The following is a 17,356-nucleotide window of genomic DNA, read 5'->3' on the forward strand; positions in this document are numbered from 1 at the left end:
CTAAATCGTACAGCCGCCGACCCATGTGAAAGCGTTCAACGAAAATCGGTGAGGGATAAATCATGCCTGCGTTGTCGTCACATCTGCATCGACAAGCCTCTATCTTAATCACAACTTTATGGAATTTATTTTATGAAATTTTTTTCTGGGTATCGCCAACAATTCCTAAAAATTGATAAATTTTCTCCTAGAAAATCATCTGTGCATGAACTAGTAAAACGTCGGCGCAGAATTGTTAGGGACCACCTTGGACAAAGCCGGTAGAAACGATCGAGACAATGTCTTTTGCTTTGTTTATTTTATATAATTTATTCTCGCTTCTCTTTTTATTAGGATTTGAAATTATACATGCTGCTGCGTACGCGCCTTTATTTTCCCAATTTTTAAACTCTTTTCTGCAGGATATCCGCGAGCACGTCAACTCTCAAGTACCTCCGGACTTGCCCACTCCAGTGTTGTACACTGTGGTCGGTGCACTCTTCGATGAACCGCTTCTTTATCAGAACATCGACAGATCCAAGCAAGTTGTTTGCCGTTACACTTCTAAACCGTCTGCGACATGGCGAGACTGAAGTTTCAGTGAACGGATAACAGCTTTTCTAACTTTTAGTTTAATAGCTAACCTCCTGTCTTTTTAAATAGTTTTCGTTAGTATGTCTCGTAATAATTTAGTTCAAGTGTTTAAACACAGCGTGTAACACAGTTCCTCTTCTCACATGCGTACAGGGTTAATGAATTTTGCTGTTGTAACATTGTGTTCTAACGTGTTTTTATTTGCCTATTCTCAATTCCAGTGTTTTCGTTTTTTTCTTTGATTTTTCTCTACTGCGTTCGTTTCCTCTCTGTGCGCAAGATAAATTCGACATTAAAATTCAACTATTATTTGCTCCAGCTGATTACACATGTTGCAACAAGATGTTAGTTATCCATAGGCAGAGCGGGCACAGCGCTGAGACCAGCCAAGAGGCGAATAATTGGGGCAGCAACAGCGCTTGTGTAGGTCCTTGTTAATCGTGCCTTGTCTGTTTCAGCGCTCTACTCGGTGTCATTACGATTTTTGATGAAATTAAGAAGTGCTGCGTTGCGAAACCCTACTGACTTTATATTAGGTTTATTCTAGGAACCACCGATTTGACTAAAACTTGTATCCAATATCACTGGACATGCACTCTTCAAAAAATTTCTCGACTAACAATGCTAAAGCATGGCAGAACTCGCTGGTATAGAGTTTTAGTCAAGAAGGTGAGAAATACCATAACCTCTCAGGCGGTAGTTAAGAGCTTATGAAGCAAACTTTGAGTAGAGCTGTTCGTTCCAGCGGCAGAATATCAAATAAGTGACCCCGGCAGGTGCAAAGACTGCTCGCCTCAAAGAAAGCACGAATAGGAGGATGACAGGTGGCGACACCGCGTGCAGATGCACGTCTCAGCTCTCCTTGACGTCAAAGGTTGTCAAAGACATTCAAATAGGAAGGTACACCGGGGCGATGTGTTCGAGAATGAGCGAGAGCAGGTACTCTGTTAAAATACTCACCTGCAGGAAAGACTCGAAGTAGAAAATAACGAGCCGTCAACCCTGACCTGTTCAGGGGTGAAATTTGCTATGGCAATTTGTCTTGCTTTGTCTTTTTTCTACCAATATTTAATTTAGAGTTTCGCTTCAATTCTGTGTACTCGCCTAATTTAGCGCTGAAATTTACACGAAAATCAAATTAAACATTCAGAATTTAACGTCCCAAAGTTACACATTTGGTTATAAGGACGCCGTGATTGAGAGTTCCTGCCAAGGTTGGCGACCAAGCAAGCGTTGCACACGCCGGCTTGAGCGTCGTGCTGGCGGTGCTGCAGTCCTCAGCTGGCAGACACTTCGTGCCGACTCGAATGTGCCTTGTCAGCGGCACTGCTCGGGCTTGCGAGGCGGGATTGTAGCCCGGGCTCGAAGGTGGGTCTCCGTGCCACGGCACAGGTGTCGGCTGCCCAAGCCGGGAGGTCGCGTGCTGGGCTCCGGATAGCGGCTCGTGAGGCTGCAAGGCCAGCGCAGCGCCGTCAGCGCCACAGGTGTGGAAGTTGTGCCCGCGAGTACTGCGGTCAGTTCGCACGGCTGTGTCTTGCTTCCTGCTTCTGTAAATTTGATTAGTTCACTGCACGCAAGGACATTGTGATACTGGCCGGCTCCGCGAACACCGTCAAGGCCCGTTACGAAGGGAATGGTCGCCGGTATCATCAACGATTTCCAGCACAGTATAATCACTGCACTGGCTCTCGCAAGTCTTTGGTCAGTACACACATGGCATGCAAACGCGCTGAACAGTTAACGCCAGTGGCGAGATGGTGCTGCTTCCGAGCAGAAGCTCAGCTGACGTACACGGCCATGTCCATATAGGAGCCGGTGTACGCATTCCACCTTCTGGGGCGAAGTCGACGGCGCAGCCACTGGTGCCCTGCGGTGGAGCAGCCTATGCACCTCTCTAACCAGGTGCTGCTGGGCACGGCTGCCGCGTCGACGCGGTGTATCTCGCGAGACCAGTCCGCGGAGCAGTGCTGGTCAGAATCGCCGCAGGTTGTAGGGGTTGGTGGACGGACTTCGGGATGAAAACAAAACTTGGGAGGGTTTATTTTACATTATATACAGAGAGGTGAGAGACAAGTAACAGTTGAACAGTCATTACGGGCCGGCAGCATCTGGGACGCTGCGGCCCGCGGCAAGAAGTTCGAGAGAGGTGAATCAGGGAATCAGGGAATGCTCCGGAATGCTCAGGTCTCTCTGGAAGGCTTCTTATAAACCCTTCGAGCACTGGAAGTCGCGTCATGTTCGACCCATGGGAGAGTCCGCTCAGATGACGCCACTTTCAGCCAATGGTAGGCGCCCGTGCGATGGTGTCATACCCGGCGAAGAGAGTCGCCGCTTGGGCCCCCTTGCTTGATCACTTGATCCCCCTGCGGTCTTGCCTCGCAGAGTTGCAATGCGCTTCTTCAAAGGAGGAGAAGGAGGGGGGGGGGGGGGCGCTCATGCTCCATTGCACGAGGGCCCACCTGCTCCCGGTGGTACGGCTCCGCAGTGGTGGCAAATGCCTTCTTCAAAGGCGAAGAGGGGTGACGATTGGGCTCTATTGTCCGAATGCCTCTTCTAATCCCGGCGGCGTACGAACTTGTTTGCAAGTGTCCTGCCTCAGGAATGTGGCACCCCTGCTTCTGCATTCCTCAATTAGCTGTGCTGCGATTCGAAGTGGTTTGGGGAACTCGAAGTAGCCTCAGGAAACGGCGCCATATCTAACAAGGTGCAGCAGAGCCGGCCAATACCAGCTTCAAAGCTGCACTCCATTCGAGCAAAGACCGGTCCCTGATGCCTTCGTACTCGTACTATTCCTTTGCGGCACCGCGAAGGAGGTTTACTGCAGCCGACAATCCTTGTGTGGTCCGGCCAAGCATGACGAGCGCCGAGCACGTTGGTTGTTTCCGCCTAAAGGACGGCGTCATCCGGAAGCCCGCAGAGCTCTGGCAGTTGCCGGACAGCTGGCGGCTACAGGCGAGAACCCGGTGGTTGTCGGAGGTGACGTGGTCCAGCGAGAGCCCCGAGATGGTTCGCATGCGGACCGTGAGACTATCGGCGAGTCTCCCGAGTAGCCACGGCCGGCGTCCACGGATAATGCGACAGTGGCTGAAGTACTCACGCCAAATGGATCCAACGTCAGGGGAGCGAGCACGGCATCTGTTGAGCCAGGGGCGGTTACGGCCGCGGTACTCACTGCAGTCGGGTGCATGGCTTGGGGTGCGTGAACTTCGCGGCGCAGTATTCGATGATGCCCTGGGGAATATATGCATGGCAAGGAAAGCGTGGATTGTCATCCCTGGCCCCAGAAGGCTCGGAAGGCAACGTGCTCCCACGGGGAGAGTCATTAGAGATGAACCGCCTTAGGCTGTGTTTTAGTCGACTGTGCCTTTGTAAAGAAACAAGAGTGACCAGAACGCCTGTTGACTGCTGCCTATTCTCTGCTCGCGCCCGCAGTCCGAACACCTGTGTGCAAGTGCGCGTCTTTCTCTTCATTACCGCAGATTATCTATCTATCTATCTATATATATATATATATATATATATATATGCGCTCTATCGGCTGTTGCCGCGTTGGTCGCTGCTTCTCTACGACCCGAATAGACCCCCTTTACAATTGGTGGAGGTGCTGGGTACAAGAGGAATTCTGGAACTTCACGACCGGACACTACAGCCTGTCTTAATTATGCCGGAAGAAGGACCACCGCAACCACAACCCGCTGCCCCGGTCACTACCGTGGTCTGGCCCGGCCCGTTGAGACAACGCGACCCGCCGATCTTCAGTGGTAGAGCAGATCATGACGTAAAAGACTGGCTCGCTGTCTACGATTGGGTGAGCATTCACAACCACTGGGACGACACCAAAAAAAAAACTGAATTACGTGTCGTTTTATTTGAGCAGTGTCGCCAGCGTGTGGCACCGCAACCATGAACGTGATCTCACGACGTGGACAGCCTTCAAAACTAACGTGACGGAGGTATTCAGGCGCCCCGCCGTTCGCAAGCTTCGCGCCGAGCAACGTTTGCGTGGCCGTGCGCAACAGTGCGGATAGACATTTACTAGTTATATAGAAGATGTTGTCCACCTCTATAACCACGTTGACGTCGCAATGACTGATGCCGAGAATATCCGGCTTATCATAGAAGGCATTGAAGGCGACGCCTTCCAGATGCTGTTGGTGAAATATCCGGCGACATTCTCTGAACTCGTCAGTCACTGCCAAAGCTTCGACGAACTCCGCAAACAACGCATAGCCACCCGCCAATCTACACCTCAGGCGACTTCAATGTCCAGCTTGGCTGCTGCCCCGGATAACACTTCGCTGCTGCTACAAATCAAGGGTCCGTGAAGAGGTGGCCCGTCAGCTTTCCTTGATTCCACTTGCAAACGGCCACTCGAGTTCTCCGTTGGCGCCCGCTTTCAAATCTGTCATCAAGGAGCAGGTAGCCGACCATATTTCACCTTCTCTTCAGCAGGCTCCGATTGCCGTTCCCCTGACGTACGCCGAAGTCGCAATGAGGCCGGCACCACAGAACTACGGTCCTCTTCACCAGCGTTTGCGCCCGCCCGTATCCGCACCAGTCCGGCCACTGGTGCCGCATGCACGACCTCAAGACCATTGGCGCACGGAAGACAGTCGTCCGATTTCTTTTTATTGTGGCCGTGCTGGACACGTAACACGTCACTGTTGCCTCCTTACACCGAACGGCCCGAACAATGTGCGTCCATATGCGCCACGTTTCCAATAACGCCGCAGTTATTCGGACACCTTTGACTCTCCTGCCGTCGAGACCACATTCTCCGCTCGCCGTTCACCTTCTCCTCGCCGCGGTTCCCTTTCCCCCATGCATTGTCGGTGGAGCCCTCTGCGCCAGGAAAACTAAAGATCGCAGTTCAAGAGGCGAGAACTGCGGTGTCTGCGAAATGTTTAAGGCCTCACACTTCCCCGAAAAACGTTAATGAAGTCGCAATAGAAGGAACACTGACGCTATCGCTTTTCGCCACCGGCGCTGCACTTTCAGCGATAGGTGCCCGTATTTGCCGCAAGATATGAAAAGTGACTACGCCGCTTTCTGGACTGTCCTTTCGGACTGCCAACGCGCAGCACGTCGAGCCATCCGGCGCCTGCACCGCTCGTGTCGTCATTCAGCACGTCCTCGATATCATAGAATTCATCGTGTTGCCATCATGTTGACACGACGTCATATTAGGTTGGGACTTTCTCTCCACACATCATGCGATCATTGACTGCGCCCGCGCCGAAATCGAGCTGTTTCAGTTTTCGGGCGATATTATCACTGACCAGAGGGACCCTTGTCGCAAAATCGCCGTTTCTGAAGGCACCGTCATACCTGCCTGGTCTTCCGCCCTTGTCAGTATCTCTTGTGACTCTAGATGACGGAACAGTACTCTTCGCTCCGTCTGAACTTTTAGTTCGCCGCCGTTCACTACCACTGCCGTTCGCCGTCCTCGAGTTCAAGACTGGCGCCTCTCTCATGTGGGTGTCAAACCCATCTGCCGAACCAGTTACTTTACGCCGCCGTGAAAGCCTTGGCGGAGCAGAGCCCCTGGTCTCATCTTCAATATTTGACAGGACGGACTACTCCACTTATATCGCCGCTATCGAGGCCTCGCCTCTTCACTCACGGCCGCGTTCGTTTACGCCAGCTATTCCCAGTGACCTTACGACGACGCAGCGCGATGAACTTCTTCACTTCCCCGCAGGGGCGTCTGCGCAAGCAGGCGTTTGGTGTGTTGCGACACCACGGACCCGAGCACACGAGGGTTGGACCCTCCCGCGTGTAGCCGTGCGCGGCTTAGCCGTGTCCGGGGAAAAGGGGATCCTGGGGGTTGAGCCAATGCCGGGTGTTTGGACCTTTACGGCCCCCCGGCGGCGGCAACACACCCCTTTGGCCTCGGCTTCACGTAGACGGCACCCCCGGACTGACCCACCCGGGGGAAATCGGCAGTCGCCTTTTCCTGTCCTCCTATCCAATCTTCGTCTTTCTCTCTCGCCTTTTTCATCTTTCCTGTCTTCTCATCACTTCTCCTCACTTCCTAGTTTCCCGGTGGCAAGGGTTAACCTTGTGTAGCTAGCCAGCCTTGGTTATGCTGTATTTGGTTATAGCAGCGATGTACGGCTGGCGTTGGCAGGGTCTCTCTAGCAGGAACTCCTGTCACGTCCCCCTGTTGGGCTCCATGGTGGGTGGTCGGCATCGCGGCCGAAAACCCTACTGTACTCATGGAAAACGCTTTTCCTAAACTCCCTGATCGCCCTCACAAACGAGGGCGCAACGAAGATCTCTTTCAGTTTTTCGGACGACAAGTCCAGAACTTTCCTAGATATCATGTGATCCACTCAGAAAACCCAGATAAACTAGTGCGTAACATCTCACCGTTCCTTGTTTCGAAGTCTTTAACTGAAGTTTTTGGAACAGGATATAAGGCGTCGAGAATGACAAGTGGTGATCTTCTCTTGGAGCTCCACGATAAGAAGCAGTACGAGAAACTGCCGAAACTTGTCTCATTTGGCAAGACCCAAATAACAGTAACTCCGCACCGTACCATGAACACCACCCGCGGCGTTGTCTCGGACGATGACATGCTAGAGCTCACTGAAGCTGAACTCTTGGAGGGCTTCAGTGAACAGAACGTCATAAATGTTAAGCGAATTAAGATCAGGCGAGACGGTAAAGAGATCAATACGAAACACCTGATACTCACTTTCGGTTCAAGTGTCCTCCCCTAGTCCATCGAGGCCGGTTATATCAAGCTTCGTGTTAGGCCATACGTGCCCAATCCTCTCAGATGCTTTAAGTGCCAAAGGTTCGGCCACAGTTCACAGAACTGTCGAGGCCGGCTGACATGTGCCAAGTGTAGTGACACTGAACATTCCTCCGAAACATGCCAGAAGACTCCACATTGTGTCAACTGTGATGGCGAGCACGCCGCATACTCGCGCGCCTGTTCGTCCTGGAAAAGAGAAAAAGAGATTGTGACAATCAAAGTCAAAGAAAATATATCTTTCAAGGAGGCACGTAGGCGGGTGTCATACCTGTCTAAGAGCAGCTTTGCCGATGTGGCGCGTAAGGGGGCAGCGTCACAACGGCCTCCGGCGGCTGTCCGACCCACAGGCAGTGAGTCGGCAGTTACGCAATCTGCCCCCGCGGCGGTTGCAGCTAGCGCTGCTCCGTCAACCGAGGAGAAGGGACCATCCACCTCAAAGGTGGGTGCAGCCGAGGCTGCCCCAACCTCCGAGGCCCCTTCCAGCGCTGGCAACGGCCAGCGCAGCCGAATCCCTCAGGGAGCCTCATCGACCTCCGGGCTGGTGGGCGCAGGGGTCTTGCCCTCCAAGGCGGGACTCCCTCTGAAAACCTCTCGCTCGCAAGAGCGCTTTTCCGGCGCCTCACACGAGGCAATGGACACTACACCTGTCCCCAAGGCGCAGCAAACGCCTAAGGAGCGTCGAGAATCGCTCGAACGCTTCAGAGAGAACAAAACACCTATGACAGGGCCTCGGAAGGGCTCTGTAATATAAGGCATCCACACCGTCTCCGTAAACACAGCACCAATTCACCTTAAACATGGATACACAAATCATCCAATGGAACATCAGAGGTCTCCTTAGAAACCTTGATGATTTGCAAGAACTCATCCACAAACATAATCCAAAGGTGCTGTGTTTACAGGAAACACACTTAAAATCTAAACACACAAGCTTTCTCCGTACGTATCTTACGTTTCGCAAAGATCGCGATGATGCCGTCGCATCATCGGGTGGTGTTGCGATTCTTACTCATAGAAGTATTGCATGTCAACCTTTACAGCTACAAACGCCCCTTGAAGCAGTGGCGGTTCGAGTTGTCCTACTAAACAAACTCATCACCATTTGCTGTCTGAATTTGCTGTCTGAACATGAATTTCACTCCTTGATCGATCAATTGCCAGAACCTTATGCTGTTCTTGGCGATTTCAATGCGCACAGCTCCCTGTGGGGCGACTCTCGTTTAGATGCGCGAGGTCGCCTTGTTGAACAGTTCCTTTTCTCTTCTGGAGCGTGCCTTCTCAATAAGAAAGAGCCCACATATTACTCTCTTGCAAACCGATCCTTTTCGTCAATAGATCTTAGTATAGTCTCCCCGTCTGTACTGCCTGAACTTGAATGGGAAGTTACCGACAACCCTTACGGTAGCGACCACTTCCCTATACTGCTAAGATCATATAAAGAAAACGAATATCCACGATACGCTCCTAGGTGGAAGATTGAGACAGCTCATTGGGAGAAATTTCGATCTCTAACTAGTATCTCATGGGCTGACCTGTCTTCGTTAGGAATTGACGCTGCAGTCGAGTTTTTTACAGCATTCATAATAGATGTTGCATATAAATGCATATCATAAGTAATAGGCTTGGCCTGCAAACGGCGTGTCCCATGGTAGAACGACGATTATAGGATCGCTCGTAAAAAACAGAACAGGGCGTGGGGGTTGCTACGCGCTTCTCCCACTGCAGAAAATCTAGTCAACTTTAAAAAAGTAAAATCCGAAGGCAGGCGAACCCGCCGACAGGCCAGACGAGAAAGTTGGCAGAAGTATCTATCAAGTATTAACTCGTTCAGAGATGAGGCGAAAGCCTGGAACAGGGTCAATAGGATAAGAGGGCGACAAGCACATGCACTCCCTTTGGTAAACACAGAAGGCGATACCCTACAAGATCAGGCGGACTCACTTGGGGAGCACTTTGAGAGCGTGTCAAGTGTGAACCATTACTCGCAATCCTTTCTGAAATATAAACAAGTAGAAGAATGTAAGCCACTCATGAGAAAATGTCAACAGAATGAACCATACAATTGTCCTTTTAGCATTGCCGAGTTGAGAGCTGCCTTGAGCGCATGCAAGAGCTCTGCCCCGGGATCTGACAGAATCATGTATGAAATGATCAAAACTTACATAAAGACACCCAAGTTACACTGGTCACAATTTTCAACACGATTTGGGCTGCGGGATACTTCCCGACTGCATGGAAAGAAGCCATTGTGATCCCGGTTTTGAAACAAGGCAAAGATCCTTCCTCAGTGGCAAGTTACCGCCCGATAGCCCTGACAAGTTGCCTTTGTAAGGTATTTGAAAAAAATGATCAATCGCCGTCTCGTGCATCTCCTCGAGTCCAGTAAAATGCTTGACCCATTTCAATGTGGTTTTCGTGAAGGGCGATCAACAATCGACCATCTTGTGCGGATCGAAGCGAGCATTCGCGATGCCTTCGTGCACAAGCAATCTTTCTTATCTGTATTTCTGGATATGGAAAAAGCGTACGACACAGCCTGGCGGTACGGAATCCTGCGCGATCTTTCCGCGCTAGGTATCCGCGGGAATATGGTAAATACTATAGAGAGCTACCTAGAGAACCGTACATTTCGAGTGAAAATAGGTCCTGCACTGTCGCGTACATTTATACAGGAAACTGGGGTACCCCAGGGTGGCGTACTCAGCTGCATGCTCTTTGTCGTAAAGATGAACACGCTTCGTGCATCCTTACCACCAGCTATTTTCTATTCCGTCTACGTAGACGACATACAAATAGGTTTTAAATCCTGCAACCTCACAGTCTGCGAGAGACAGGTACAGCATGGTTTGAACAAGGTGTCACAGTGGGCAGAGAAGAATGGATTTAAAATCAATCCTCACAAGAGTTCTTGTGTTCTGTTTACAAGAAAGAGAGGCCTGGTCCTGGATCCTTGCTTAGAACTGTCTGGACAGCAGATACCTGTAAACAAGTAACAGAAATTTCTAGGTGTCATACTTGACTATAGACTCACTTTCGTCCCCCACATTAAACACCTTAAACAAAAATGTCTGAAAACAATGAATCTAATGAAACTTCTATCCCAGACTACGTGGGGTAGTGACAGGAAGTGTCTAATGAATATCTATAAGAGCCTAATTCGATCACGACTAGACTATGGTGCCGTGATCTCTCATTCTGCAGCCCCGAGCGCGCTAAAGATGCTAGATCCGTTCCACCATCTAGGAATCCGTCTGGCCACTGGAGCTTTCAGAACGAGTCCCATACAAAGTTTATATGCAGAATCGAATGAGTGGTCACTTCATATCCAGAGAACATACATCAGCCAAACATATTTTTTGAAAGTCCACTCTAATCCTCAACATCCGTGTTATAATACCGTTAACGAGATGACATACGCTACACTCTTTCGCAATCGTCCCTCCGTAAGACAGCCTTTCTCGCTGCGTGTGAGGGAGCTTAGTGAAGAAATGCATGTTCCACTCCTCGAGCTTCGCCTAATGCATCCAGCCAAGCTGCTACCTCCTTGGGAGTGGCAGCTGATACAATGCGACACATCTTTCGTTCAAGTTACAAAGCACGCTTCAGATATTGAAATCCAAATGCATTTCCGGGAACTCCAACACAAACACACCTGCACGGAGTTCTACACAGACGCATCGAAGTCACACGACGGGGTGTCCTATGCAGCCGTCGGTCCATCCTACTCGGAATCCGACGTACTGCATCCGGAAACTAGTATCTTCACGGCTGAGGCCTACGCAATATTGTCGACCGTGAAGCATATTAGGAAATCAAAACTCAAAAAATCAGTCATATATACTGACTCCCTAAGTGTTGTGAAGGCTTTGATATCGTTCTGTAAGCACAAAAAGCCTGTCATAATCGAACTTTATTCCGTCTTATGCAAAGCATATGTATCTAACCAGCCTGTGATTATATGCTGGGTGCCAGGTCATAGGGCCATCGAAGGTAATGTTCTGGCGGACCAGATGGCCACGTCAGTTGCATGGCATTCTGCTAATCCCACCACTGCAGTTCCTGTCACAGATCTGAAGCCCTTTCTACGGAGGAAACTACGCAACCACTGGCAACGCCTGTGGGACGCGGAAACAAATAATAAGCTCCACGTGATAAAGCCACAGTTAGGATTCTGGCCTTCCGTAACAAAATCACGCCGAACAGATGTCCTATTCTGTGGTCTCGGAATAGGACACACATTTGGCACGCATAACTATTTACTCACTGAAAATGATCCTCCAACCTGCGGTAGATGCGGGGAGATGCTGACCGTCCTCCACGTCCTCCTGGAGTGTCGGAAAGCCGAATATGAAAGAAAGAAACATTTTCCCTTAGCATACCGACAGCACATCCCCCTTCATCCTGTCATGTTACTCGGCCCAGAACCTTTATTTGACAGCAACGCAGTCCTATGTTTTCTGAAAGATGTTGTCTTGCATGTTTTTAGCCCCACATGTTCGTAGCGGGTCCTCTCTTCAGAGGATGCCGCTGCGATAGCTTTTTCGTATCGCACATGCCTCTAGGCCCTTGTGTTTCAAGGGCCCTGGCGAGGCAGCAGTGCTCCAAGTAATTTTAACATCCTATATTTTTCTACTTTGCATCATTCTTCTACGATGGATGTTAATGTTCATAGTATTCGCCATTTGTCATCGCCATAATTTTATAACAAGTTAATTTTACGCACTTTACAGCGAATATTTTTAGGCCACTTTACAGCCAAGTCACATCTTCCATATTACATCGTCAACATTACCACTTGTCATGGCGCTCTTTGGCCAAACCTGGCCCTTGCGCCACAAAAAACCACATATCTACCAAACAACGGCAGCACAAACTAAACTACCACAACAACGGCCGCACATGGCTCTTAGTAGCGCCCCGCCACCTCCACACGGCTTCGCTTACGATAATATTGTCGAGGGATGTACCACTTCGTCCACAAATAGGTACGCTCCTGCATTGCCTGCCAACGCCGCAAATGTGTCTCGTATTTCTCCACCGCACCTCTCCAGCCGCTTCCCTGCTCAGCTCAGCCATTCGACCGTGTGGGCATTGATTTATACAGGCCTCTTCCATCTACTGGCGCTGGCAACCGATGGATTGTTGTCGCCGTAGATCATTTCACACAATATGCCGAAACCGCCGCCTTGCCTGCCGCATGAGCAAAAGACGTCGCCTCATTCATTCTCAACAACTTTGTTCTCCGCCATGGCGCACCTCGTGAACTGCTGAGCGATCGGGGTCGCGTATTCCTCTCGGACGTCCTGCATTCACTCATATCTGAATGCCAAATTATTCACCGCACTACTACTGCTTACCATCCACAAACCAATGGCTTAACATAACGATTTAACAGAACTCTTGGTGACATGCCATCAATGTATGTTGCGTCTGACCACTCCAACTGGTATCTTGTAGTTCCATTCGTCACATACGCCTATAACACTGCCTCTCCAGTCACTATCGGATTCTCACAATTCTTCCTTCTTTACGGCCGCCATCCCTCCAGCACCATTGATACGGTTCTCCCGTACCGGCCGGACCCTGCTGAGTGCTCACCTGTTTTTACGGTCGCTCAGTACGCCGAGAAATGCCGACAACTGGCCCGTTCTTTGACGTCTGCTCAACAGTGCCGCCAAAAAAAAGCGACATGACCTAAGCCCACTTGCTCACCCCTTCCCTATCGACTCACTCGTGTGGCTTTGGGTACCGCCTGTTGCTGCCCCTGGCCTTTCGTCCAAGCTCCTCCCGAAGTACCACGGGCCCTAGCGCGTGGTTGCGCCACCATCACCTGTTAATTACGTGGTCGAGCCGGTGTCACCCTCTCCCGATCTGCGTCGTCGCGGGCGAGAGACTGTGCACATTGCCCGGCTGAAGCCGTATTACGATCCGCTCACCTCCTCCTAGATCGCCAGGATGGCTGCACTTCAATTCCGGGGGTGATTGTGACGAAGAAGATCGGCAGGCTAAAACAGCCCCGTTGCCATCGCGTGGCTCATACCCAGTTCACTGGCTGCGCCCTGCCTGCTGTTGCCGCGTTGGTCGCTGCTGCTCTACGGCCCGAATAGACCCCCTTTACAATATATATATATATATATATATATATATATATATATATATATATATATGTGTGTGTGTGTGTTACATCACATGCAATACATAAGATGCATAACATACACTCTAAGAACAGCTTACACCCTTTGGCTTGCCCCTTCTGCCACACAAAAATAATCGTCTTCTGCCTTGATGCGTTTCCTTTCTTTATCGCTGCAAGCCCGGAACTTTCCAGTGACGAACGGCACGCGCGTTATCAGAAGAGGCACACTCTAAGAACAGTTTACACCCTTTGGCTTGCCCCTTCTGCCACACAAAAATAGTCGTCATCTGCCTTGATGCGTTTCCTTTCTTTATCGCTGCGAGCCCGGAACTTTCCAGTAACGAATGGCACGCGCGTTATCAGCATAGAACAGTTTACACCCTTTGGAGTGCCTCTTCTGATAACGCGCGTGCCGTTCGTCACTGGAAAGTTCCGGGCTTGCAGCGATAAAGAAAGGAAACGCATCAAGGCAGATGACGATTATTTTTGCGCGGCAGAAGGGGCAAGCCAAAGGGTGTAAACTGTTCTTAGAGTGCACTCCAAAGGGTGTAAACTGTTCTATGCTGATAACGCGCCTGCCGTTCGTTACTGGAAAGTTCCGGGCTCACAGCGATAAAGAAAGGAAACGCATCAAGGCAGATGATGATTATTTTTTGTGGCAGAAGGGGCAAGCCAAAAGGTGTAAACTGTTCTTAGAGTGTAGCGCACACGGAATTTCTCTGTGACACTGAGAAAGGTGTCAGTTTAGGTGTCCTTCTTCAGAGGACACCTAAATCAAGCTGTTCGAGCTCTCCTCCTCCACAATAATACGCGTCCTGTTGCCGGGTCCTAAGTCAGCCACTGTTTTTGTTCAGCAGCATCATATCGCAGCCTCTGAACCACCGCAAATGGCACTATTTTAAACAGAAGACATTTGCCCGTACGACAGGCGCAAGTGCCTCTAATGGAAGTTTCAGTTTGTCCCCAAACGTTTTACCGTAGGCGTGAGCGTGAGCGACCTGGTTGGTGGCGCGGAGCTCATCCACACGTGCACAGGACTCTTATCATTGTACCCAACTGTATTCAAAGTTCTGTCAGTTGCGCAATTGTGAGTGCATTGCCGTTTTAGGTGTTGTTTTCGATAAATACACTAAAAGAAAGAAACACGGAAATCTGTCTGTGTCATCGTGGTTAAACGAAGCGACACAAGATGTCGCTACCAGCATCCGGTAGCCCGTTATTGCGCAAATGCCATTACGTATGCAGGAATACCGGACGCGCTAAAACTCTCTAACGACTCGTTATGAAACTGCAGCGGCATCACCGAGCCATCGTTCTATGTGGCCCTCACCCACGTGCCCTACGCCGACAGGAAACGAAGAGACTGCCGCATTCTGCCTATGACCATGCTGGACTTCCCCGCCGATCCGCCGCGCAGGAAATTGAAATACGGCATCTCCATCGTAAGTGTGGCTAGCTTTCTTTACTCTTTACGCGTCCATTTGGCAGGTTAGCTGCGTGGCAACCCCGTGCAACTGTCACCTTGGTAAAAAGGATGACCTGAGAACAGAGGGTATTATCATTTACAATGCCTTCTATGTACATGAAGCGTGAAGGCCTGTGCTATCGAAATCGCCAACTACCGTTTCTTTTGCGATGACCGACCATATTCCGTGTTTGAAAATTTCTCATAACAGACTTCATCTGCCGTATCGTGAATGGCTTTGCGTTGACCGAGTGAGCGTAGCAGGAACCTGCGTCGTACGATTTCTTCATACGCAATCCTAATCACGATTTGCTGCGTCTTGTGACTTACAGCCTTAAAGGCACCGGTTGTATATTTCATTTCAAGGCTAACGGTAACGTACCGTCTGACTAAATTTCCTCCCACATGCACCACTTGTAAGTGCGTCCGAAACTCAACCTCGTTTTACTATTTAGAAGGCCTTGTTAAAGTATACGGAGCGATCATACTTGTGTTTTCCAGAATTCTTAAAAATCGCCTGTGGCAGGTAGCGTAATTCGTGTGCTTAAGCTGGTATATTCGAAATGGGGCACGAGAAATTGAAACACTTCTTGAAATAATTGATAAAAAATCGTTAATTTCCTTTTTAATCGATTACATTACGGCACATATTGCAATTTACGAATTATAACCGGTGAGATTGCAACAGGCATCGACTTTAGATGAATCTCCAGGTTGACACCAGTTTAGAGTTATAATTTCCCAAAGCGTGGGAAGAAATACATGGGTGTTTGAGGTACTTTTGTGCTTGAGTGCATAAAAGAGCGCTCTGTTAAAAGAAGTAAGTGGAACAACAGTGCATATTTACGGCGCGTTTGATGGCGGATGTCTCAAAACTGGTGTCATTGTGAAAATTCATTCGAAGTGTGTACGCCTTGCAATATCACCGGCTATAATTCGTAAGCTACAATACGTGCCTAAAGTAATTAATGACGAAGTAAATTAGTGAATATTTCTTTTTAATTATTTGAAATCGCGTTTCGATTTGTGATGCAATTAATGTCCACGTTTCTGAATAATCGAGCTCGAGGACAAGACTTGCATTATCTGCAACAGGTGCTTTTTAAAAATTCGGGGATACTTGAAAACTATCACCCCGTATTCTTTAAAAGGAACCATAACCACTCCTCGGGCTCCGCGGGTAGCATACGCTGCCGTGAACATCTTCTCAGCCACGTTTTGCTGTCGTACGCGCTGCGTGGCGCTCGCAAGCGGATCGCGAAGTCGCCTTTCTCTCAAACGCTCTCTTTCCAAAAGAAGGCTCCGTCCTCACACTCTTCTGCATGCACTATTTCGTCATCGGACGCTTTATTTCGTCATTCCCTTGGACGGGGACGGCTATTATTGGCCTATAGCTGACATCAAGCTCCGGTAGACTGCATGGCGTACATACCGCGGCCACCGCGGGGTGCCGCCACGAGTCCACTGGATAAGCGGACTGCGGCTCCCTGACGGCAGCCTGGTTTGGCTTACGTTTAGCGCATCGTAGGCACCAAAAGCGTTAGCCGTTGCGTCTACGCTAACATCCAAAATGAAATTGTCACTTCGAAACACGGTGACACGTAGAAGGCGGAGCGTTGTTGGCACGTCCTACTGCGCCCTAGCCTTCGCAGTGAAGGCAAAAAAAAATTTAATTACGGGGTTTTACGTGCCAAAACCACGATATGATTATGAGGGACGCCGTCACTGGGGGACTCCGGAAATTTAAGCAGGAGACACACGGTACGATTCGGCGTCCGATCCGACGTGCGGCGCCGCATGCTCCGGCATGCGGCATACGATGATTTGGGACACACGGTGCGTGCATCCGAAAGATTGAGCGGCGCGTCAGCTCCGCCCAGATCCAGCCCTCCAGCTTGACTTCAGAGCCACGTCGAGAAACGCAATATAAACAACTCTGCGCAACACTGCGTCGCTTTACGCGAACACTGCCAATAATGCTATGCCCCTGCGAGTGACAGAACACTTCACGACGGCGCGTCGTCCACTGACGACTCCTCTAACAGCCAGCGATAGGGCCGGTAGGCCTAGCTAGGCGGAAGCCGCGGCCGACGGCGCTTACGATCCAACCCGAGCTCGTCGAAGAGCGATGTTTGCCAAAACAATTAACACTGTACACTTAGGCCGCCCGTAATTAAATACAGTTGGTTTACTCGACGCAGTCGTTGAGAAGAGCAAACATGCAAGCGAAGCGAGCAGCCTCGCTCAGACGGTCGAGGTGTGCTGTCTGCCCGCGAAATGCCCTCGCGTCACGGCTCCCGATCTCGCCAGTAGCTTAGTCCTAGTGTACTAGGCGTTGCTTTGAATAACAGGCACACGTTCGAGATAATTTTACTGAGCTGGTAACTATTTCGTGTCGGAAACAAACTGCAGCAGGCAA

The 17,356-nt window shown here is 50.1% G+C and overlaps 1 protein-coding gene across 1 annotated transcript in view; it reads left to right on the plus strand.

The window, feature by feature from the left end:
* Nucleotides 1-17,356, plus strand: part of LOC139048682 (uncharacterized) — a 95,150-nt gene that overhangs the window by 36,953 nt on the left and 40,841 nt on the right. The window contains exons 7-8 of the mRNA XM_070523173.1: nt 402-520; nt 14,767-14,914. Coding sequence (XP_070379274.1) covers nt 402-520; nt 14,767-14,914 — 267 coding nt within the window. The remainder of the gene's footprint in view (nt 1-401; nt 521-14,766; nt 14,915-17,356) is intronic.

This window comes from Dermacentor albipictus, chromosome 8 (assembly GCF_038994185.2).
Source record: "Dermacentor albipictus isolate Rhodes 1998 colony chromosome 8, USDA_Dalb.pri_finalv2, whole genome shotgun sequence".
Taxonomy (NCBI): Eukaryota; Metazoa; Arthropoda; class Arachnida; order Ixodida; family Ixodidae; genus Dermacentor; species Dermacentor albipictus.